General features: G+C 49.8%; 1 protein-coding gene across 5 annotated transcripts in view; it reads right to left on the bottom strand.

The window, feature by feature from the left end:
• CFAP47 (cilia and flagella associated protein 47) overlaps positions 1-25,115 on the bottom strand; it is a 663,944-nt gene that overhangs the window by 452,250 nt on the left and 186,579 nt on the right. For all 5 annotated transcript variants that reach the window (XM_075590256.1, XM_075590258.1, XM_075590257.1 and 2 more), the window contains exon 28: positions 15,566-15,666. In XM_075590256.1, coding sequence (XP_075446371.1) covers positions 15,566-15,666 — 101 coding nt within the window. The remainder of the gene's footprint in view (positions 1-15,565; positions 15,667-25,115) is intronic.

Genomic DNA, 25,115 nt, shown 5'->3' with positions numbered 1-25,115 from the left:
ATGCAGAGAGATACAAACTGAGAGATTGCTGTCCCAGAGAGGGGAACAGAGAAGTGCTCCCCAGCTAAAGAAGGAAGGTTGGCACAGCCCTTGGCAGTGGATCTACAGAGGAGAGTTTCTCTGAGCTCACGTGGGGCCGAGTTCCTCTAAGGAAGGAAAGGAGGAGAGACCGTGCTGAAGTGGGGACGTCTGCTCCAATGGGGTCGAAAACTATACTTTCCTAGGTGCAGGGCACTCAATTGGGAGAGTTTTCCCTGACTGGGACATAGCCTGGTATCTCCTGGAACTCAAATCAGCATGAAATTCCTCACGCCACCCCTAAGTTCGTTTCTCAGAACTTGGTCCCGCCTGACCGCGAGTCAGCATGAATCTCCTGGAACTCAAATCGGCATGAAATCCCAACCGCGACCACTACGTTCATTTCTGAGAACTTGGGAGCAAAAGTCTCTGGCGGGCAGGCTTTTCAGGCTTGAAATTTAAGCCGGTTGCTTTGCTATTTCGCACAAATCAACTTTGAAAAGCCCACCCGCGCTCTTTCGGCTCTGACTAAAGGAGAACGCACAATCTGATTGGCTCATAGATTCTTATAGCATTCCCTGCTCTAGCTGAAACATAGAGGCAAAACTCAATACCCAATCAGTGCCCAATCAGGGAACTTTCTCAAGCAGCCAATTAGAGCCAAGCCGGTTAGAAAATCTGGGTCATCAGGGAATTTGAAATAGCCAAGGGACATGTGCAAGCCTGCCACATCTCCCCCAAGCTATCCCAATTCCACCTGCTGGGCAGGCGCCCCAAGGTCTGACAGAACAAGTGGCATCCCGGAGGACTGCCATTGATCTCCAGACCTAGTACTCTGGCTTTCCCCGCTAACCAAATGCCGTTCACACCTCTGGCCATCCTCTGCCTGCTTTGAACTCCGATGTCCAGCAGACATACTGGCACCTTTGGGTTTGCACAGGCTGCCTGTTTAGAAATGGGTTAGAATGTTAAAACATTAAAATACACTTTTATAAACTCTAATTCTCAGGGAACTCCTCCAGCTATGTGGGACTTTAGGTGGGGATTTGGGGTTGAAAACTAGGAGTCTGGGAGATACTGTATGGCCCAGTGTAACTCACCCCGGGAACACGAAAATAGTGCGAGTAAGCCGGGGAGAATTATAGGGCCACCGGCAACTCTGTCCCCAGATCTCCTGCAATCAAAATTACTTGCTTTTCACCCCAAAACCCTACCTAAGTCTCCCAAAGTTTGGAGTCTTTAGGGTAGAGGGAATAGAAAAGGAAAAAATGTTGTCTCTTTATTTCTGTCTGCCTTATTTCCCCACACACTTTCCCTTTGACTCAGTTTGGACTCAGAGTCCCCCCAACCTTATGTATGGTTGGGCACCCACAAACCATATACTGTTTGTGGGTCACCTTGGCACTAGCTGGGGTACCCCCTTAACCTAGGGATTCCCTCAGCTAAAGGGATACACATTTTCCCCTGTGCCTCATTCTCCTTTCCGAGTTGTGTTGAAGCAGGGTGCTCTAGTGGTGAGTCACGCTTATGTTTTCAAGGGGAAGTATTGCCGGGACGCGATTCCCGGACACATTTATTGGGGAATCGGTAACTCTAGATCCCAACCTCCTGGGCGCATTCGGACAACGGTGCCTCCGAGAAAAAAAACCTCGAAACACATTTCTGCAAACCGTCTAAATATATATTTGGCTGATTTGATCCATTATTATCAAGTGGGACTCATCTCATCAAGACAGGCCCCAGATAACATCAGGAGGATGGTAGATCTTATACATAGGGCTTATGTCACCAAAGCTTCAGCTATGCTATTATCAATTGACACAGCAATCTTTGGATAGGTTAGATTGGAGGTATTTGTTCTCTGTCCTCAGCTTTTTTGGCTTTTTGGGTAAATCTCTGACAGCTATCCAAGCACTTTATCATACCCCTCAGCGAGAGTCTGCTGCTCTGGTTTCCTATCTGATTTGATCCACATAGGTAAAGTACAAGACTGGGAAGCCCATTATCCCATGGTTTCACTTATTAGGGATCCTGATATATCTGGTATTTAAATAGGATGCAAATAATTTAAATGATCTCCCCTGTTGACCTTATCTAAGTTGCTTACTTCTGCCCAACCTATTCCAGCTGCTGGAACTTCTTCTTGTATGTATATCTTTGTTTATACAGCGCCATGTACATAGCGCTTCACAACAGTAATATACGTGAGATAATAATATAACACATAATGGGATTGATTGCTGCAGACATAAAAGTAACATTATGAAAAGTAGTCTGTGCCCCGAAGACTTTACAATCTACGTTTTGGGGAAGTTTCGGGGTTTAAGATCAACCACTGTAAATACATGGCCCTTAACATCAATTTACTTAAGGAAATGGAGAAACGTCTGTCTGTAAATTGAGATGTTATACAGAAGCCCTCCCTTTTTTGGGTGTTATTACCAGCACATGTCCTTCACTCCCCAAGAATAACTATCCCAGATAGTTCTAACAAAGATCGTAAGCCTATCCAGACACATATCTTTAGATTTATTTAGGGGTTAGACGCGTCCTAGGGCTTAGAACTCTTTGTTAATGAGACCTATTGAGTTTGGCGGACTAGCTATACCTAATCTACTCTCTTATTACCACGCTTCCCAGCTCAGTCAATTATTGTTGTGGAATTAAAGTTTGGGAAACAGAGTGTCAGGAATGCCCATGATGGGTCTTGAACCCCGGAGTTCTCCCGGTATGCCACTGGAACTGCCGTGTATCTGCTGCGATTCCTGCAGAGAACTCTCTGAATTTTCTAATTGCCTAATACCTGGCAACTGTGCCTCAGCCTCAGTCAGGGCCTAGGCCTCAGCCAAAACCCTAACTTCCTGCTTCATGTGCCTGTTTATTGTGGTTCTCTTTGTAAACAAGCTCACTGTATCTGTGTTGTTTGCTGTTGCTCATTACCAGACTTTATTTCGGACATCTACACTGGCGACACACTTTATTCGAGCTCGGCTAGTCCCACGAATTCGGGTATACCCGGGTGTATTGAGTTTTGTGACTGTTTTCTGCCCGAGTGCATTGCAATATTTTCCAGGCAGGGATTGAAGCATTTTATTCCCGCTGGCTGCAATACTGCACAGTATATATATACTAGCTGAGAGACCCGGCGTTGCCCGGGATGTAAATGCGTAATAGGTAGTATTATTTATAAATCGTGGAACAATAGGTGACTATTTGTTGTAAAGGTTGGATAATAATGTTGAAAAGAAAGATGGAAGAAAATGTAATACGATGTTGTATAAAAATGGTTTATTGTAAACACACCACAGTACAATGTATATTTTGGTGACATAACAGATGTAAAAATGTGAGGCGTGTGTCCTGCTAGGGTGTGAGGCGGCGGGTGGCGCGTGGGTTGTGAATGCTGTCTGTGAGTGGGGGTCCTGCTAGGGTGTGAGGCGGCGGGTGGCGCGTGGGTTGTGAATGCTGTCTGTGAGTGGGGGTCCTGCTAGGGTGTGAGGCGGCGGGTGGCGCGTGGGTTGTGAGTGCTGTCTGTGAGTGGGGGTCCTGCTAGGGTGTGAGGCGGCGGGTGGCACATGGGTTGTGAGTGCTGTCTGTGAGTGGGGTCCTGCTAGGGTGTGAGGCGGCAGGTGTCGCGTGGGTTGTGAGTGCTCTCTGTGAGTGGGGGTCCTGCTAGGGTGTGAGGCGGTGTGTCAGTGATGTCGGTGCGTAGGGGCGGGAGGCAGCAGGTGTGTGTGGCGGCAGGTATGGGTCGAGTGTGGCGGGAGTCTGTTGAGTGCATGCAGCGGCTGTGAGGCGGTGGGTGAAAGGCAGAGGCGGGCGGAGTAAGGGCGGGTGAAAGGCAGAGGCGGGGAGGCAGGAAGGCGGGCAGGAAGGCGAAGATTGGTGGGAAGGGGGGGAAGGGTGTGGGAGAGGGGAAGGGTGTGGGAGAGGGGAAGGGGGTGGGAGGGGAGGAGGGGGAGGGAAAGGGGAGGAGGGAAAGGGGAGGAGGGGGAGGGAAAGGGGAGGAGGGGGAGGGAAAGGGGAGGAGGGGGGAGGGAAAGAAGAGGAGGGGGGAGGGAAAAGGGAGGAGGGAAAGGGGAGGAGGGAAAGGGGGAGGGAGGGGGAGGGAAAGGGGGAGGGAAAGGGGAGGAGGGGGAGGGAAAGGGGAGGAGGGGGAGGGAAAGGGGAGGAGGGGGAGGGAAAGAAGAGGAGGGGGGAGGGAAAAGGGAGGAGGGAAAGGGGAGGAGGGGGAGGGGGGAGGAGGGAAAGGGGGAGGGAAAGGGGGAGGGAGGGGGAGGGAAAGGGGGAGGGAAAGGGGGAGGGAGGGGGAGGGAAAGGGGGGGAGGGGGAGGGAAAGGGGAGGAGGGGGAGGGAAAGGGGAGGAGGGGGAGGGAAAGGGGAGGAGGGGGAGGGAAAGGGGAGGAGGGAAAGGGGAGGAGGGGGAGGGAAAGGGGAGGAGGGGGAGGGAAAGGGGAGGAGGGAAAGGGGAGGAGGGGGAGGGAAAGGGGAGGAGGGGGAGGGAGAAAGGGGAGCGGGGGGGGGAGAAAGGGGAGCGGGGGGGGGAGAAAGGGGAGCGGGGGGGGGGAGAAAGGGGAGCGGGGGGGGAGAAAGGGGAGCGGGGGGGGAGAAAGGGGAGCGGGGGGGAGAAAGGGGAGCGGGGGGGAGAAAGGGGAGCGGGGGGGGGAGAAAGGGGAGCGGGGGGGGGAGAAAGGGGAGCGGGGGGGGTAGAAAGGGGAGCGGGGGGGGAGAAAGGGGAGCGGGGGGGGAGAAAGGGGAGCGGCGGGGGGGAGAAAGGGGAGCGGGGGGGGGAGAAAGGGGAGCGGGGGGGGAGAAAGGGGAGCGGGGGGGGGAAAAGGGGAGCGGGGGGGGGAGAAAGTGGAGCGGGGGGGGAGAAAGGGGAGCGGGGGGTGGAGAAAGGGGAGCGGGGGGTGGAGAAAGGGGAGCGGGGGGTGGAGAAAGGGGAGCGGGGGGTGGAGAAAGGGGAGCGGGGGGGGAGAAAGGGGAGCGGGGGGGGAGAAAGGGGAGCGGGGGGGGGGAGAAAGGGGAGCGGGGGGGGGAGAAAGGGGAGCGGGGGGGGGAGAAAGGGGAGCGGGGGGGAGAAAGGGGAGCGGGGGGGAGAAAGGGGAGCGGGGGGGAGAAAGGGGAGCGGGGGGGGGGAGAAAGGGGAGCGGGGGGGGAGAAAGGGGAGCGGGGGGGGAGAAAGGGGAGCGGGGGGGAGAAAGGGGAGCAGGGGGGGAGAAAGGGGAGCGGGGGGGAGAAAGGGGAGTGGGGGGGGGAGAAAGGGGAGCGGGGGGGAGAAAGGGGAGCGGGGGGGAGAAAGGGGAGCGGGGGGGGAGAAAGGGGAGCGGGGGGGGGGAGAAAGGGGAGCGGGGGGGGGGAGAAAGGGGAGCGGGGGGGGGGAGAAAGGGGAGCGCGGGGGGGGGAGAAAGGGGAGCGGGGGGTGGGAGAAAGGGGAGCGGGGGGGGAGAAAGGGAAGCGGGGGGGGGGAGAAAGGGAAGCGGGGGGGGGGGAGAAAGGGGAGCGGGGGGGGAGAAAGGGGAGCGGGGGGGTGGGAGAAAGGGGAGCGGGGGGGTGGGAGAAAGGGGAGCGGGGGGGTGGGAGAAAGGGGAGCGGGGGGGTGGGAGAAAGGGGAGCGGGGGGGTGGGAGAAAGGGGAGCGGGGGGGTGGGAGAAAGGGGAGCGGGGGGGTGGGAGAAAGGGGAGCGGGGGGGTGGGAGAAAGGGGAGCGGGGGGGTGGGAGAAAGGGGAGCGGGGGGGTGGGAGAAAGGGGAGCGGGGGGGTGGGAGAAAGGGGAGCGGGGGGGGGAGAAAGGGGAGCGGGGGGGGGGGGAGAAAGGGGAGCGGGGGGGGAGAAAGGGGAGCGGGGGGTGGGAGAAAGGGGAGCGGGGGGTGGGAGAAAGGGGAGCGGGGGGGTGGGAGAAAGGGGAGCGGGGGGGGAGAAAGGGGAGCGGGGGGGGGGGAGAAAGGGGAGCGGGGGGGAGAAAGGGGAGTGGGGGGGAGAAAGGGGAGCGGGGGGGGGAGAAAGGGGAGCGGGGGGGGGAGAAAGGGGAGCGGGGGGGGGGAGAAAGGGGAGCGGGGGGGGGGAGAAAGGGGAGCGGGGGGGGGAGAAAGGGGAGCGGGGGGGGGAGAAAGGGGAGTGGTGGGGGGAGAAAGGGGAGCGGGGGGGGGAGAAAGGGGAGCGGGGGGGGGGAGAAAGGGGAGCGGGGGGGAGGGGGAGAAAGGGGAGCGGGGGGGGGAGAAAGGGGAGCGGGGGGGGTGACAGTGGACAGGAGGGGGGAGAAAGGGGAGCGGGGGAGAAAGATGAGCGGGGGGGAGAAAGGGGAGCGGGGGGGTGACAGTGGACAGGAGGGGGGAGAAAGGGGAGCGGGGGAGAAAGATGAGCGGGGGGGAGAAAGGGGAGCGGGGGGGAGAAAGGGGAGCGGGGGGGAGAAAGGGGAGCTGGGGGGGAGAAAGGGGAGCGGGGGGGGAGAAAGGGGAGCGGGGGGGAGAGCCGGCGTTGGCCGTGAGTTACATTTAGCGCTAGGAAAAGGGGGGGGAAGAGGAGGGGGACGGGGGAAAAGGAGAGGAGGGGGACGGGGGAAAAGGAGGGGAGGGGGATGGGGGAAAAGGAGGGGGGGGGACAGTGGACAGGAGGGGGGGGACAGTGGACAGGAGGGGGGGGACAGTGGACAGGAGGGGGGGGGGGACAGTGGCCGGGGGGAGGGGGGGGGACAGTGGAAAGGACAGTGGACAGGAGGGGATGGGAGGGGGGAAGAGAGGACAGGAGGGGGGGGAGAGTGGACAGGGGGACGACGACAGGTGAAAGGACAGTGGACAGGAGGGGATGGGAGGGAGGGAGAGTGGACAGGAGGGGGGGGAGAGTGGACAGGAGGGGGGGTGACAGTGGACAGGAGGGGGGGGGCAGTGGACAGGAGGGGGGGTTGGTTTGCTTTAAATTCACGGGTCCCTCCTCTCCACTACCCCTGTATCTTTCTCCGCTCCTGACCCCCCCCCCCCCCATGTGTAGCTCCGGTCCCCACTCTACAGTGTCTGAGACACAGTGTAACACACGCACACAGTGTCCCACACACACACTGTCACGCTGTGACACACACACACACACACACACACACACACACTAACTCAGTCACACACACTCACCTCTCCTTCTGGCCGCCGCCATGTTAGTTAGTCCACGAGGGAGGAAGGGGTCCTTCCGCCGCCATCTTAGGTGCCGCGTGGCAGCGGTAGGCTGCCCTGAACAATGCCTGTCCCCGCGCGCGGGAGGTGAGGGGAGGTGAGCGTGAGGTGAGGGGAGGTGAGCGGGAGGTGAGCGGGAGGTGAGTGGAGGGAGCGGGAGGTGGGTGGAGGCAGCGGCAGGCTGCCCTGCCCACTGCCTGTCCCCGCACCGGGGAGGGAGTTGAGCGGGAGGGAGGTGAGTGGAGAGGGAGGTGAGTGGAGAGGGAGGTGAATGGAGCGGGAGGTGGAGGGAGTTGAGCGGGAGGGAGGTGAGTGGAGAGGGAGGTGAGTGGAGAGGGAGGTGAGTGTGATGGGGGGGGGGAGAGGACAGAGAGAGAGAGAGAGAGAGAGGTGTGTGTGTGTGTGTGTGTGTGTGTGTGTGTGTGTGTGTGTGTGTGTGTGTGTGTCTCTCCCTGTGTCTCTCCCTGTGTGTCCTTTGGCCCGTCACTCCGCCTCAGACCAATGAGAGGTGTGCGGGGGCGGGCGGGCCAAGGGACCAATGAGATTGCCGCTAGGGACGCAGACATACAGTGCTTTCAGAAATATATAGTAGATATATACTGCATTACAATTCATGAATTTATGCCATCTGGTAGACACGCGAAGCATTGCAGCCTATTAAATCCTAATCATTATCATTTAACAGATCAGCCGCCCGTCAGCCAGGCATGAACCCAGGCTGGGAAGGCAAACGCAACGGGGCTTGTCAGAGGTGAGGAGCGGCGCATTCCAGGTATCTGCCAGGTACATACTGGGTATTTGCTCGAATAAAGTGTGTCGGTGCAGTACTTCAGTGCTCCTCTATTGCCCTTATCCCTGGCTTGTTCCTGACCATTGTTACCTGCTTGGGGCCTGCCCTGACCTGTTTCCTGACCAAAGCTTCATGCCTGCTAGCCTATTCCAGCAACTGGATTCCAGTCCTGCAGCTGTTCCCCTGTGACACAGGGGTTGGTGAGATGATAAACAACAGGGATGTGGTTCGGTGGAGCTCAAATCACTTCTCAGGCTATCAAACCGGGCAGACCACCAGACATATTGCTACACACAGTCTTCAAATATTCCCTCACTCTCTTCTAAAAAAAACAAACATAATTTGACAACCAAGAACTCTGTAATACGACCTTTAAGACAGATATTTAGAGTATGGCTTTTAATATTAGGAAATATAGAGGCATAAATAGAATACATTATTTGATGTGTGGAACATACCATTTTCTGCTCTTTCAGAGAAATCCAAGAGGAAACTCGTCAACCATATATTTATGGCTACTCGTTGTTGTATATAAGTGAGTGGTGTTTTGGTGCATCACCATAGATAGCTCATATAATGATAATTCCATATACCATAATGGATCCAAGTTCAAGGACATATAGTATAATCCATAACATCCATAACATCCCAGGGTGAAAAACCAGAGGCCTGGTGGTGCCCACGCGGGTACCGCAAAATAGGTCTCCTAGTAATGGTATATTACACCCTGGGGAAATAGCTCAGACAGTCCAGCACTGAAGGGTAATGGTATAATAGGCCTAGGCCCTTTACCTTCCTTGGTGGTGTCCTTGATGAGTGGATCCGTTCCAGCGTGCAGTCCTCTCAGAGTGAACACAAGCAGCGAGGATGTAGAGGAGCACAGCAGCGTTTCTTGGCAGCATACCAGCTAGTGGATCTGAGAAAGTCCTTTACGGACGAAACGCGTAGGTGCGTCCCTACCATTGTTGTTTTGCTCTGACCATTAAAGTACTCTTTTAATACATATCCCTGTTTGGAGTTACCCTCATTTTGGCGATCCACTAGCTGGTATGCTGCCAAGAAACGCTGCTGTGCTCCTCTACATCCTCGCTGCTCGTTGTTGTATAGCAGCTTTGTGGTTGAAGTCTAATATTCCAGATATTAATATTATTAAGAGATAAATAGGGCATGTAATTTTAAATAACTGTATCAAATGTTCAAGGATATGGAATCTGTGGTTGGCATTTATTAGTGGCCCAAACTTAGTGGGTATCTTCGGCCCTCCTGTTTACTGCTTAATTGTCACAGTGTTCCTGATGTCTAGCTTTTCTCTCAGAACATAAACTGGTGAATAGGCTACAAATGACCTAGTGGTTTTTAATATAGTGCTGACAGGGCTGAGGTTTCCTTGTTTTAACCCCTTTTTTTTGTTTTTTTCCCTCTCTGCCTCTCTCTTTTCTTACACAGGTTTGCATCTTCATTTTCTTTTAGTTATTTTTATTATCATTTATTTGTAAAGCGCCAACATATTCCACAATGTGGTACAATGGCATATCATAAGGACAAACAAGCACAGATATAAAAGTTAATGAGGACTGTTGCAGGGTAAATGCAACTACACACGCAGGTTCTTTGGATAAGGCTTATTTATTTAGCCTTAAATTATACAGCACACAAAACAAAAATAGCTTTTCATCAGCAAACAAAAGAAAATGGCTTTTTCTTCAGCAGACAAAACAAAACAGTTTCTCTTTAGTAGACAGTGTAAAAATAAGGCAGCTACCCTTTTCTATGCAGGAGACAGACAGTTCATAATTCATCTACTTTGTTATCAGACCTTGTATCAGTAATGTCTTCAGTACTTTACTCCTCTCTCCTCAACAGCCAGCCCCATGTGTCTACAGCCTGGGGTTTTTAACACACCTTGATTAGGCAGCTGGGATCCAACTAATTGTCCTGAGGTTCCCAGCTGAAGTTAACCTAGTCACTGCTGCATTGCAGGCTAAACATATGTCTGCCAGGCATATAGCTGGTGGCTTTTATTTACCCTGTCACATTCCTCCCCTGTTAGTGTGTGGCTGGGGCTACGCACGGCTGAAGCCCGACCATCCACCCCTTCTCTAGAAAAGAAGTCAGCATTTGCGTTCTCTTTTCCCGGCCTGTGCTGAATCTCAAATGAGAAGGGTTGGAGGGCCATATACCACCTAGTCAATCTAGCATTGGAATCCTTCATACTATTTAACCACTTCAGTGGAGCATGGTCCATCACCAAAGTAAAATGGACTCCTGCCAGGTAATGCCTCAAAGCCTCGATTGCCCCACTTTACTGCGAGGCACTCCTTCTCAATCACTGAGTAGTTTTTTTCCCTCTGGAACAATTTCCTACTCAGGAAAAGGATAGGGTGTTCCACTCCCTCAAACTGTTGTGACAGCACGGCCCCTAGCCCTATCTCCGATGCATCTGTTTGCACTATAAAAGGGGTGTTGAAGTCTGGGCTTCTAAGGATGGGACCCTCTGATAGACACCTTTTTATGTCCTCAAAGGCTCTCTGACAATCCCTTGACCATACCACTTGTGTAGGGGCACACTTTTTTGTGAGGTCCGTTAAAGGGGCTGCCACTTCCCAATAGTTGGGGATGAACCACCGGTAGTACCCTGCTAAACCCAGCAGAGAGCGTACCTGCGTTTTTGTTTGGGGGGTCGGAACGTCTTTCAGGGCAACTACCTTGTCGGCTAGTGGCCTTACTTTTCCACCTCCCACTGCATACCCTTAGTATTTGGTTTCCGCCTTACCCAAGGCACATTTCTTAGGGTTGGCTGTGAGCCCTGCCTCTCTTAGAGATTTGAGGACCGCTTTCAGCCTATTTAGATGGGCCCCCCAGTGTTTACTATAAATGACAATGTCATTTAGGTAGGCTGCGGCATAAGTCCTATGGGGCCTCAGTACCTTATCCGTGAGTCTCTGAAATGTGGCTGGGGCTCCATGCAGTCCAAATGGCATTGTCACAAACTGGTATAAACCCATGGGAGTGGCAAAGCCTGTTTTGCACTTGGACTTTTCCTCTAAGGGTATTTGCCAGTATCCTTTTGTCAAGTCCAGCGTGGATATATATTCCGCGTTACCAAGGGCGTCAATTAATTCGTCCACCCTTGGCATCGGATATGCGTCAAACTTGGATACCGCATTAACCTTTCGGAGGTCCACACAAAATCTTACCTTGCCATCAGGTTTAGGGACCATAACTAGTGGACTGCACCACTCACTGCATGATTCCTCAATCACTCCTAAGTGTAACATTTCTTGTACCTCCTTCTCTACCAAGGCCCTACGACTTTGAGGCAATCTATAAGGACGGGAATGTACTTTTACCCCAGGTGCTGTCTCGATTGCATGTGAAATTAAGTTAGTTTTCCCTGGTAAATCAGAAAAAACATCATGGAATTGGGTCATAATTGCTAACAAGTCCCCTTTTTGTTCAGAGGACAACTGTTTACCCATTGGGATTTTATCGTCACTCACGATGTTCTCCCATGGAGGCTGAGGACCCAAATCCGTTTCCTCCTCCACTGGGTGAATGAATAGAGACCGCTGCATCTTCCAGGATTTCAGCAAGTTCACATGGTAAATTTGCTTACCCTTCCTGGACCCTGGTTGATCGATCTCGTAATCCACATCACCCGTGCGGTGGAGTACTTCGAATGGGCCCTGCCATTTGGCCAGCAGTTTACTCTCGCAACTGGGTAATAATAACATCACCTGGTCTCCCGGGAGAAACACTCTCATGCGAGCATTCTGATTGTAATGTCTCTCCTGACTGTCCTGGGCTGATCTTAGATTCTCCCTAGCAAAATGGCCGACCACATCTAGGCGCTTCCTAAGGTCTAATACATATTGCAGGGTATTCTTAGAAGGGGACCGCTGTTCCTCCCAGGACTCCTTTAGGAGGTCCAGGATACCCCGGGGTTGGTGGCCATAGAGCAGTTCAAATGGAGAGAAACCTGTGGAGGCCTGAGGAACTTCCCACACTGCAAATAGCAGAAAAGGGAGAAGTTCATCCCAGGCTCTCTTCTCTGAATCTACAAATTTCCTCAGCATCCCTTTTAGAGTTCGGTTAAATCTTTCCACCAATCCGTCAGTCTGTGGATGGTAGACCGATGTCCGAACAGACTTGACCTCTAGTAATTTTAAGACATCCTGCATCAACTTAGCCATACAATTTGTACCTTGGTCTGTCAACATAACCTGGGGAAGTCCAACCCGTGAGAACAGCTCCAACAACTTGTTGGCTACTTGCTTCGCCGTTGCTGTTCTCAGAGGAAACGCCTCAGGATATCTTGTTGCATAATCAATAATTACAAGAATAAACCTGTGCCCTTTCTAAGAAGGTTCTAGAGGTCCTACCAAGTCTACCCCAATCCTCTCAAAGGGAACTGACACCAAGGGTAGAGGAACCAAAGGGGCTGGTTTTTGTCCCTTTGGACTAGTTAGCTGGCACTCCGGACATGCCGCACATAACTTAGCAATATCGCTATGCATCCCTGGCCAATAGAATCGGGACGAAATATGGTCCAATGTTTAATCCCTGCCCAGGTGACCACCCCAAGGGACAGTATGGGCTAGAGTGAACACAGATTTAACAAACGCCTTGGGAATCAATATCTGTCTGGTGACCTCCCCTGTTTGTGTCTGCCTATTCACCTTATACAGGATATCATTTGATAGCTCAAAATGGGGGAATACTATCACCCCCTGTGCATTTAAAATCTGCTCATCAATTTTCACCACCTTGTCATACTGTCTAGCAAGAACTGGATCTTCCCTTTGCTTCTGGCGAAAGTCAGGGAGGTATAGGTCTGGTAAATCTCCAGGACCCATATCCCCCTCCCTCTGGCCATCCCCAGCCATCACTTATGACCTCTGACTACTAGAATGGTCACCTTGAGACCCAGATTTCTGCAACCAGTCCTGTTTGTCAGAGCGTCTTTGCTTCCGAGTCTTTTGAACCCGGTGGCTACTGGGAAAAAGGTCTGCCGAGAAGGGGAACAGTTTGCCAGGGTTCTCCTGAGCCATAGAAGGGGGCTCCTCGTGAGAGACTGGAGCCATTAGGTCTGAAAAGAAAGGCCAGTCCCGGCCGAGCACAACGGGGGCAGGGAGCCAAGGAGCGACTCCTACTTCGAGGTAAGCCTTCTGCCCTTTTACCTGTAGCCGGATTTTGGCCGTCGGATAGCGTTTTACATCGCCTTGTATACATTCTATACTCCATGGGGAGTCAAAAGAACACACGTTAGGCGGTAACAGTTCCTGGAGGACCAGAGTTTTCCCAGAGCCCGAATCTACAAGGGCCTGGACGGTTTTTCCCCCAATCAGGGCTGGAAGTAGCCAGGGCTTGTAATTTTCTCCAGTGAAGGCCGAGGCTAAGGTCCTGCTGAATGACCAATCCATCAGTGGACAGTCCACATACCGGTGGCCTTGTTCTCCACAGGCGGAACATGGAGAGGGTTCCCTCGCAGGAGGGGGCTGTGGATAGCGCTCTGCTGGACCGGATACTGGAGACCAGGCATCTGGTGGGTCCTGTGGGAGACGTCCTCGGAGGTTCCTCTGATTTTGCGATGAGCCGACATCAGGAAGGAGATGAGAGTCTCGGCGGGGACCAGCATTTGGACTCCGTCCTTGCTGGAACGACTGCTCCTTCCGTTGGATTTGGCGGTGGCATATGGACGGGCCATAGGTTCCCCGTTGATCCGATCTCCCTCTTTGGGCGTCCGCAAGTGCCGGTGGAGTCGGGTCCAGGACACTCGCCTGCTGCTCAGCCCCAAGGAAGTTCTCCACGAGTCAGACCACCAAAGCTAGGGTTTCAGCAGCGTGGCGTTTTACCCATGAGTGTGCGGAAGGGGGTATTATTTGTAGAAATTGTTCCAAAACCACCTGCTCAAGAATTGCCTCCTTAGTGCACTCCTTGGGTTGTATCCAGCGTGTACACAAGTCCAATAACCGCTGTGCGAGGACCCGGGGTCTCATCTTAGCGGTGTACTTCATGTTCCGGACCTGCTGCCGGTAGGTCTCTGGGGTCAGACCTAAGCGATTCAGTATGGCGGCTTTTACTTGTCGGTAGTCCATTGCCTGATGTGCTGGGAGGCCCTGATATGAGGCCTGGGCTTCTCCTATGAGGAGCGGGGCCAAAGCAGTTGCCCAGCGATCTGTAGCCCAGCCCTGAGCTTCGGCAACTCTTTCAAATGTCAGTAAAAAAGCCTCTGGATCCTCGTTCTGAGCCATTTTCCTCAGGAGTATCGGGGGTTTGCTTGCAAGTACTGGACTGGCAGACCCCAGGAATTGGGTCAGCAGCTTGGCCATTCGCTCCTCCTATGCTGCCTGCTGCTGGGTTAGGAGCTGGGTTTGCTGCTGCAAAAGTCTTTCATCTCTCTCTGCTTGTAGCCGGGCCTGTTCCTGCATTAACTGTCCCTGCTGTTTGGTCTGCTCGCACAAAAACTCTTTCAAAATTCTTCCATTTTTTTTATTCTTGTGTGTATGTGTGTGTGGCCCTTTGACTGCAGGGGCCTTTCAAAATCCCAGCACTTCTTGACACCATATGTTGCAGGGTAAATGCAACTACACACGCAGGTTCTTTGGATAAGGCTTATTTATTTAGCCTTAAATTATACAGCACACAAAACAAAAATAGCTTTTCATCAGCAAACAAAAGAAAAATGGCTTTTTCTTCAGCAGACAAAACAAAACAGTTTCTCTTTAGTAGACAGTGTAAAAATAAGGCAGCTACCATTTTCTATGCAGGAGACAGACAGTTCATAATTCATCTACTAACAGACCTTGTATCAGTAATCTCTTTAGTAGCTTACTCCTCTCTCCTCAACAGCCAGCCCCATGTGTCTACAGCCTGGGGTTTTTAACACACCTTGATTAGGCAGCTGGGATCCAACTAATTGTCCTGAGGTTCCCAGCTGAAGTTAACCTAGTCACTGCTGCATTGCAGGCTAAACATATGTCTGCCAGGCATATAGCTGGTGGCTTTTATTTACCCTGTCACAAGGACCCTGTTCGTAAGAATTTACAATTTAAAGGGAATAAGGGACAATGTTGAAACAAAAGGTCAGGGTGGAGTATGGTCTAGTTTGTTACAGTACATTCAGTTTTGATTCCTTATAATCTGTTAAACTGTATAATTGTACTTGTATCATTTAATTTATGTATATGCTGACCTCCCCATTTTTCTTATTTCTGTACCCCCAAATTCTACAATTCATTCAAAATAAAGTTTTTAAAAAAAAAGATCTCCTTGTCACATTTTGTTTATATTGCCATGTATTCTTTTTTCTGTAACTAGTTTGTGGTTTTGATATAACAATCAATATATGAATATATTGTGCTATTCAATTTTTATTTCATGGTTCAGTAACTGTGATGAAAAACTCAACAAATCTAAAGCATACATCACCAATCAAATATGCATGAAAAACTACTTAGATCGTTTGCTTATATGCTCAGTTTTACATATTCAATACCTTTCTTAACTTGATACTGTGTAGATAATGAAAAACAAGGTAAATATGAAATGTTGTAATGTGCACTGAAGAATAAGTAATACAAACATAAATTGCTTACCACTTCTTAAGATTACTTGTTGGTCTGTGCGATGGTATGCCAAGTAAGGATACACAGTGAGGATGCAGTTCTCAGCTACTGCAGAAACCTGAAGTGAAAACCTAAAAGATCAAATGAACCATTAATATTTATTGCATCTCATTATGTAACATTTTAAGCAAAATATGAATTAAGGTTTGGAACACTTTCATTTATTCTTTCATCACAATAACACAGGACTAAACATTGTGGAAATATTACAATTAGAGGATTACTGATATAGGCAGTGCTCGGTTATCCAACAGAATCCGTTCTGGAAGTAGCGTTGGATAGTGAAACCATTGTAAAGTGAGTCCCATATTAATCAGTGGCGGTGAGAGTTGGATAACGCATTCCGGCGTCGAAAAACAGCCCCTAGGGTTGCATTGTAAAGCGTTGGATATGCCATTCGTTGTAAAGTGAAACATTGGATAACGAGGACTACCTGTACTTGTAGATCAAAACAAAATCGACATTTGCCACACGTGAAATTTTCCCAAATGATGTGTGTACAAATTAGATAAATTATCAACTGTGATAATGTTGGATAAAGCAGATAGATATTCTTTGAAAGTTGGAATATTAATATTATGTGGTTATACAATACTCATCTCTTCACATGCCTGCCAAAATAAGATTGTCTAATGTATTTGACTACAATGCTCCAGTATTAGCATAGGCACTGTATTTATTTGTTTTTTAAAATCAGTACCACTTTTTCATTAAACAATTCTGAAATGGAAGTTTCAACTATTGTAAACTGACTGACTCAGGTTTACTTACTTACATATGTTACAGTAGGTAAAAAAAAAATCTCCTCCAACTGGGGATATGGTATAATGGTGATAAATTATACCCATACATTTAGAGACATAAATGGATACCTATAACTACATACTGAGGGGTAAAATGCAATTAACTTAGATGTTGGGAGCCCAGGCAAAAGCGTTTGGAAGTATGAAGGGGAAAAAACAAAACGAGACACCATCATTAATTTATTCATTCACTCCCAACTGGGATCAAGCGAAATTCCTTAGGTGACATGAATAATTTACAAGATCTACATGGATATGAGGTAAGGGAAATTAAGCCTTAAACAACTTGGGTCTGATTGGTAGCAACAACAGTACTTGGATTTAAAATGTGCATACTGTCTGCAGATATGTGATATGTGTTGTGTCTCACCAGAGTAGACTTCAATATGTCACAGTTGTATTGCATGTGCACAAATTTAAATTTTCCCCCTAAATAAAGCAATCTGCAATTTGAAAAAAAGAAAAAAAAAAGCAATATCCTCAGCCTAATTTCTATGAGGATGCCACACATCTTTCATTTAATAATATATCCTGATAGTTTTCCAAATCAAATATATAGGTCTCTAAATAGTCTATAAAGTGACAGACAGTGCTAACTGTATAACGAGAAATTGTGCATGCACTATTGAGCACTCTAGATTCCTTGGATACAAAAAATTGTAAATATCACTTTTCAATATGTATCTCTGCACTGTGCATGAGTTTCACCCAACTATAGGCTTCATCTGGGATATTCATCCTTGGTATGGATACACTGAAGATACAAATTGCAACACATATCAAATAATTTCCAGTAATTCTTAAAGCATCTCTTCATGTCAAATCAATAGTGTTCAGCTGCTAATTACAGCCTGAATTTTTAAAAATGATGTGTGAACCCAAGAAGCTTGAAGCTTTTGCAGTGCATAGCTATATGTATTGCTTCATTTATCACCACCATTTATGTTGTGAATGGAGTTTTGTGGAGTGAATTGCATTTATGTTTGTGCAGCGTTTTTCAATTAAAAAAAAAACGTGTAACATGCAACTGTAGACTCATGGGCAATCAAAGGCAGAATTCAGAAAGTTATTTTGTGACCTACGGAACTAATATTGTTAGCTGCTAAAATAGGAATTATGATTGAATGTCTGTCCCCCAACCAGCCCTCACTGGACACTGTACTCACTACTGTACAAGTTATAAGCTGCGCTTATAGTGCCGGCGCCGGCGCCAAGACCGATGACGTCACCCGTCGCTGTCACCATTGCAAAAGTTATAATTTATGTTTTGGAGACGTCGCTGGCTACAAGGCCAGTGACGTCAGCAAGTGGGAGGGCAGAGGGGCGGAGACAGGAGATTGTACACATCATGTTCTGCGTGTTCCGATTCAAGTCTGGCTAAAGGCAAGAAACCGCATCATTATTACTCCCCAGCCTCTCTCAGCAATGGCACTGCCTACTGTTGTGTCTTGTTCTGTGCTGAAGGTTTCAGTTCCTATGGTATATGCAGGTTATAAAGGCTCCACGCAAATACCGTTCTTGGTAGTCCTTATTTTATATATTGGTTCTGCCACCACCTATTACCCAGAGGGAAACTCCTGAGCTGTAATAGAGACAATAAAAGAATGCAGCCAAAAGCAAATAAAACTTATTTTCTCTTCCTTTTTTTTATGACAGCAGTTTTTATTGGGGAACAGTTTGTGCCACTGGAGATAAAAAATATTGTACTTGTTCTGTAAAATCCAATATAAAGGAAGGACACTTTACAGTAGCAGGTAATGTACACACACATACACACACACACACACACACACACACACACACGCAGGATGCAATAGAAGCTCTCTGATTGGCTTATAAGCAGTCATGTGGACATCGCCTCTACAAAAATCAAATTCTACTGACTACAAGAATTTTGTTGGCGCCATCGCTCTGTCGCGCCCACTATAAGTGCAGCCTAAGATAAGATGGGGACAAACCTTGACAGGTTTATGAAGACAAAGGACTTTGTCAAAATGTAAATGGTTCACAGATGCTCTACCCACACATCTGAAAACTAAAACCATGTAAGCTCTTTCTGAGACAATTTGAGTGTATAATGTACCTCCTATATATAGCAGGTATGTAATCTGTGCCTGCAATTCCCTGCTCTGTCTGAAAATCCTGAAAGCTGCAGATATGACAGAGTTAATCTGTGGGCTATTGACCCCCCCCCCCCCTTGTGCTTCTCCTGGGAGTAACTAGAGGAGGGGGTGACTCATGGCAAGAGAGAGAGATCATATCCTGATAGGTCTGATGTCATGAGCCGGCCCCTTCTAGAAAGCTCTTAGCAGAATGCAACAAAACATACTGTGTCTTTTGGAGCCCTGCTTTCAAGCTAGCAGGATATGCTCCAGAGCTGTACAGTAAGTCCTTCCCATTGTGAGGGCAGGCTTGCTCAGCTCAGGCCAAGGCCTGAGTAACATCATGGACTCGCACCCCAGAATACCAGGGAGTGTGTACCACCCAGAAGCTGTGATCTGCTGCTGAAACGTGTCGCTGTGTAAAGAGCTGCAGTGGATGCAATAAAGAATACCCTTTTGACATATACCTGCCTGGATCTCTTCAGTGTGAAAGAAAGGAGATATGTGTCCATAGCGAGTCCCCTGATTCTAGTCAGGACCCATGGGACTGGAGGCACTGACACCAGTTCTGAGACCATCCTAAAGCCTGTCCTGTCTCCATAACACCGTAGACAGACCTCAGAGCTCCTGTGAACCTAACAGGTATAGCACCATACACTTAGTAACAGCGTAGCTCCCCAGTAAAGGCCTGATATGAGATTGGGGGGGTGGGGGGGTTACAGTACATGTGTTACATATATAAAAGGGTGAAGGGGGGTTCCTCCCTTACATGTCCTTCACGGGCATTTGGGTTTATCCTTGAATAAGTTCTGGCACAAACTAACATGTTTAAATTATGTTTTCCCAATGCAGGTTATTAGGAGCTATGATTATTTGTTATGTGAATTACTTATTGTCTTTCTGTGTGTTTATCAAAATTAATATCACTACAACACAGTTTTTGGAATAAAGTGCAAGTCAATGACCAAGAAGGCCCACAAAGGCTAAAATCAAAGTGCTAATCTAAAGGGGCTTTTGCCCCAAAACCCCACTCCAGGGCTTTTTCTGCTGGAACTTAATATACTCTAACAACCTTAAAAGTACAAATGACTATGTAATTAACATGTTTACAATGTATGCATCAAGTGTATTCAATTAACTGCAGCATTTTCCTCAAATAAAAAAAAATTATAAAACAAAAAAATCTTGTAGCATTCTAACATAATTAACATTATACTAGGTTTGTAAGAAAATGAGAGCTACTATAAAATAAGTATTGTGTGGTCTCATAGAAAATAGTTTAGAAGCAAGTCAGAGTTACATACCAGTATCAAGATGCAACAAAAAGAATGAAGAATGAAAGATAAAACAGCAAATCTAAGGCTAAGGCCCCGCTCCCAGAGTCAGCGCACCTGCGCTGCTGACAGGCGGTGCGCTGAGATACACAGACCGCGATCTGCGGTCTGTAGGGAGCGGGAGCCGGAGCGGGAGGTGGGCGGGAGGTTTGATCGGGAGGTGGGCGGTTTGACAGGGAGGGGGGCGTGGCTTGAGCGGAGGGACCCGCTACTCTCCCCCCCCTCCCTCCACGGACTCGGGCTGGAGCTGGAAGGTAAGTTTAAACACACACACGCAGGCACTCATTCATACACGCGCACACACACACACAGGCAGGCACTCACGCACTCATACACACACACACGCGCGCACACACAGGCAGGCACTCACGCACTCATACACACACACACACAGACAGAGGCAGGCACTCGGGCACACACACACACAGACAGGCACACACACACACAGACAGGCACTCACGCACTCAGACACATACACACACAGACAGGCACGCACTCAGACACACACACAGACAGGCACTCACCTGCTTTCACTCCACACTCCTCCCCGCTCCCCGAAGCCTCTCCTCCTCCCGAAGCCTCCCCTCCCCATTGGCTCACAGCCACACACGTCACGCGTCAACGCTAGGAAACACCATTCTCTGGTGTCTCCAGCGGCTGACGCGCTACAGCGTGTAGTGCTCTGTGCAGCCAGGGGGGACCGGGACCGGCTCGCGAGGATTCCCCTGCTGGTGGGGAACTCGCGACCCGCCGCCCGCGCCAACGAGCGCAGCGGGACCGAGGCCTAAGGGAAAAGCTATTGCTCTTTCTCCATTCTCCTTAGAGCCTTGTATAAGAAGAACTTAAAATAGAATATTATGAGATGAAAACCCAAGAGTCTCTTATATACTTCTCAACCCCCCTAGAGAAGAGTTAAATATGCAGCACTCCTTTACTTTTCGCAGTATACAAACTATTCGAAACAACTGGACTATTTAACCATTCTGTCCTAACATGTATCAATCACAGAGTGATGCTGAAAAAGATGGGGCATGGAAGAGTGATGAAGTATAATAGTTTGCGAAAGATACTATAAGCACAGGAGAGGTAGTAAAAACAACTTGGGCAGTGAAAAAGAAGTCAGAAATAGTGATGTCTGAAGAAGAATATACTGCATGTAGAAAGTAGAAATGTGATGGGTAATGGTGAAAAAAATATATTTTTAGAAGGGGCAGAAATAGATCTGGAGGATGGAAAGAGAGTTTATATATATATAATTCTGTGCATTTATTGAACATTCCTGGTGGGGCCTTTGTCAATAACATTCAAAATGTCAGCACCAAGCTAATGTGAATGGAGTGTCTGCTCCTCTTGTATATTATGCTTCTTGCGGTTATAGCAATCAGTAGTGAACTAACTGATCATCAGATGACTTCTTATGAGAGTGTCAGAGCACTGAGTTAAGTTATGGTGAGTAAAAAAAGTGACAAAAACCCTCCACAGCAAAGCAAATATGCAAATGTAAATACAACTGTATGCTCATCTGCATGTCTTAGGCAGGTCTGCAACCCCGCCTTTCACCATTATCACCCAGCACACAGCACTTCCACTGCAGCAAGGGATTCTGGGAAATGATATGCAAATGAGCACACAGTGCCACTTTTTGCTTCAAAAACCATTTTTAACATGGTTCCCTATAGGCTTAATCTTGCTGGTATGCACCTTAACCCTGGCTGTGCTCAAAGCTGTGACCATGCAGCAAGCTTAAGCCTATAGGGAACCATGTTAAAAATGGTTTTTGAAGCAAAAAGTGGCACTGTGTGCTCATTTGCATGTCATTTCCCAGAATCCCTTGCTGCAGTGGAAGTGCTGTGTGATAATGGTGAAAGGCGGGGTTGCAGACCTGCCTAAGACATGCAGATGAGCATACAGTTGTATGTATATATATATATATATGTATATATATATATATATATATATATATATATATATATATATATAGCCTGGCTGGCTGGCCTTCGGCAGCTATTGCTGGGCCTTTCCTCTGTCAGTCCTGTAAGAACAGGTAGTGGAAAGGTTAATTCCTTCAGTTGGCCTGTTTTGCATTTCAGCTGAGTATTGTAGCAATATTCAGGGGCGGGCCTAAGCAACCTTTGAGCATGTTAATCCAAAGGGTGGATATGGGTTGGAAAACCCCCTGATGTGTGTGAGCCAATCGGTATCCAGCTTTGAGTTGTAATGATTCAAAGTTAGAGACACTCCCTGAGGATATTCAAATTGAGACATCTATATATATATAAGACTGAAATAGTGTTTGTGTGTGTATTTGTTCGCCACGTGTGATTGGCCCTGTGTGTATTTCTTCCCCCTGTGTGATTGGCCCATGGACGACCCCCCCCTCACATTGTGTGCACCTCTTGCCCTCACTTGGAATTGGAACCTCACTTGGCAGCTGACTTGCTAGGAGAACAACTTTGCTACTCAACGCTACCCACACTCCTCGGCAACCCTGGCCTCACTGCCTCACCTCTCTCCCCACACCAACACCCCCTGTCCGACCAAAAGCAGCAGCCACCGCTCCTCGGCGCCACCGGCCTCACCGCCTGACCTCTCCCCCCACACCCACACCCCGGTCACAGCACAAACAGCCACCGCAGCCACCGCTCCTCGGCGCCGGCAAGCTCACCGCCTCACCGCCTGACCTCTCCCCCCCCTAGCACAAACAGTCACCGCCTCACCTCTTCCCCCCTCTCCCGGCACAGCACAAGCAGGCGCTGCACACACACACACACAATGACTGCCACGCACACACACTGCCTGACGCGCACACACACAATGCCTGACGCACACACACACAATGCCTGACGCACACACACACTAACTGATTGACTGACACACACACACACCCACACACTGCCGCACACACCCTGCATGAAGCTCTAAAGGGGGGAGGGGACTGTAAAGGGTGGGGTGAACGGGGGAAAAACAGAGAGGGAGGAGGGGGAGGGGAGAGAGGGGGGAGGGGAGAGAGATAGAGAGAGGGGAGCGGGATCATTACATCCCGGGCAACGCCGGGTATATCAGCTAGTGTTTCCTAAAATATAGTATGTCAGTTAGTTAGTGAGGAGTAGGAGAGAAGAGATTGAAGAGAGAGGACTGAGAATCGTTCTCCCCCTCTTGCCCCACCTGGGTAAGGAGGGGGGGAAGTTAAGCTGCCATGAGCAAAATGGCAGAGAGCAAGATCAGGCCTATTATGTTCTGCTGTATGCTGTGTATGCTGCTCTGAATAAAGAACCACAGAAATAAGCTGCTGTGTGTGTGTCACTGTTCCCGGTGTGAGGAGAATGGAGTGTCAGTGGGGGGTCTCTCCTCTGGAGACCCCAGGGGATCCCTACTGGCTGGAGGCGCTATGCACCCTGAGAGAACAAGAACAAGGTAACCTGTCTCACACCATCCCCTGTTTCCTGTCCTGGGCTCTCCCCACAACACCACGGAGCCTTCAGCCCTCCTGTTTGCCAGCTGTTACTGCACCAAGACCACTCAGAGTAACCATAAGGAGTGTACCCCACTCAATCTCATGTAGGGGGGGGGTGAAAGAGGGTTACATTTGGAGGCGCTGCTGAGATGAGGACTGCATCCCAGGACAGGACAGGTTTTCCAACATGACAGGCTTTCAGGGACAGTGGACCACACAGTGGCGTTTTAAAACTTTGTATGCAGCACAGAGCAGCAGCAATAGACTTTGCAGTGAGGGAACCTCTCCTTGAAGCTTCCCCAGTGAGGGGGTTACCCTAAATCAGAAGACCTTGCTATGTGGGGCCATTCCTGGTGGCTATGCACCAGGGAGCGTAAGTCTCTACAGGCACTTCAAGGGGACAGAGGCTGCTCTATGATTGAATAGGAACCCCTGTGCACCCAGCTACTTAACTAAGAAGAAAATAGGAGCCGGTTCCTAAGGATTCACCAGGGAGCTGGCGGCCTATTAATGGCACTGCAGCAGGGGCGACTGACCTGAGGCGTCCCCAGGGAAGCGTGTGTACCCTCCTGTACCCACAGCGGAGAGTGAGGGGGACAGGGAACTCTGAGATTACGCTCATGACCCTTGTGCACCCGTCTATGAAGAAAAGGGAGCAGATCCCTGAGGCTTCACCAGGGAGCTGGCGGTCCCTAAATGGCACTACAGTTGGGGCGGCTGGCCTGAGGCGACACCAGGGAAGAGTGATGACCCTTCTGCACCCCACGACGAAGAGAGAGGTGAGGGGACAGGGACTACATGGGAAATGTCTGTAGGTCCCTGTGCACCCTGCAGTAAGAGTTACTGTGGTCCCTGTATGAGGCGTTCCCTGATGCTACCTCAGGGTGCGTGACACTCAAAGATTACAGGGACAGAAATGTATTTGTGGCTCCTGAATGCAAATGGAGACCACACTGTGCTGGACTATGTTATATCTCAATCTGGTGTTTCCTGCTCCTACAAGGATGCCATGTATTTTTGTGCTCTCAAAATGGCGGCTCCAGCTCACTGGGGGCCGCATGGACCCTCTTTGTGCTCAAAATGGCGCTTCCCACCTTACCAGGGAAGCCATGTGCTGTTCTGCAAAGATTTCTGCATTTTGCAAGCTTGTGCTGCTCTTCAGCTTGCAAGAAAATGCGGGAACTATTCAAACCCCTCCCCCCTTTGCTTGTTCTGGATTGGACTGTCTGATTTACCAGGGGGAGGAGCCGAGTGTGAATGAAGGATCCTGCAGGAAGTGAGGTATCCTGACGAAGCCTATTGTCCTATTGGGCGAAACACATTGAGAGGACCCGCCCAGGAAGCGTTTGGATTGGCCCTGCTAGCCGTCTGTCAAACAGCAGCACCGGAAGTGACGTGACGGAGTTCAGCACACACCGGAAGTGACGTATCGCAACGAAAAACACACTGGAGGTGATCCATACAGCACTACGGTGTCTGGGGGACAAATAATGGCGGTGCGGTGATCGAGCCTGTCTCCCAACGGCACAGAGTGGAGGAAAACGGAAGCGCGGTGAGCATGCCTGTCTCTGGAGGGGATCCCAACACTACCACAGTGTGGAGCGGACAAGCAGCTGCGGTGCGGTGAGCGGTGGCCATATCCTGACACTCCTGAGTCACTTGTTATAGTGCTAAATGCATGTTTTTGATTTTTATATTGTAAGTGCGCAATTTTAAAACTACATCATAAAGTTATCCTTTTTATATTGATCTGCACCATGGAGATTTCTTTTAACTCTTCCATGTTCCCATCTACCTGATTCATGAATGTGAGAGGTATCCTGACTA

The sequence above is a fragment of the Ascaphus truei genome, chromosome 3 (genome assembly GCF_040206685.1).
Source record: "Ascaphus truei isolate aAscTru1 chromosome 3, aAscTru1.hap1, whole genome shotgun sequence".
Taxonomy (NCBI): Eukaryota; Metazoa; Chordata; class Amphibia; order Anura; family Ascaphidae; genus Ascaphus; species Ascaphus truei.
The sequence above is the reverse complement of the archived record's forward strand: the minus strand, read 5'-3'. Positions and strand labels throughout refer to the sequence as shown.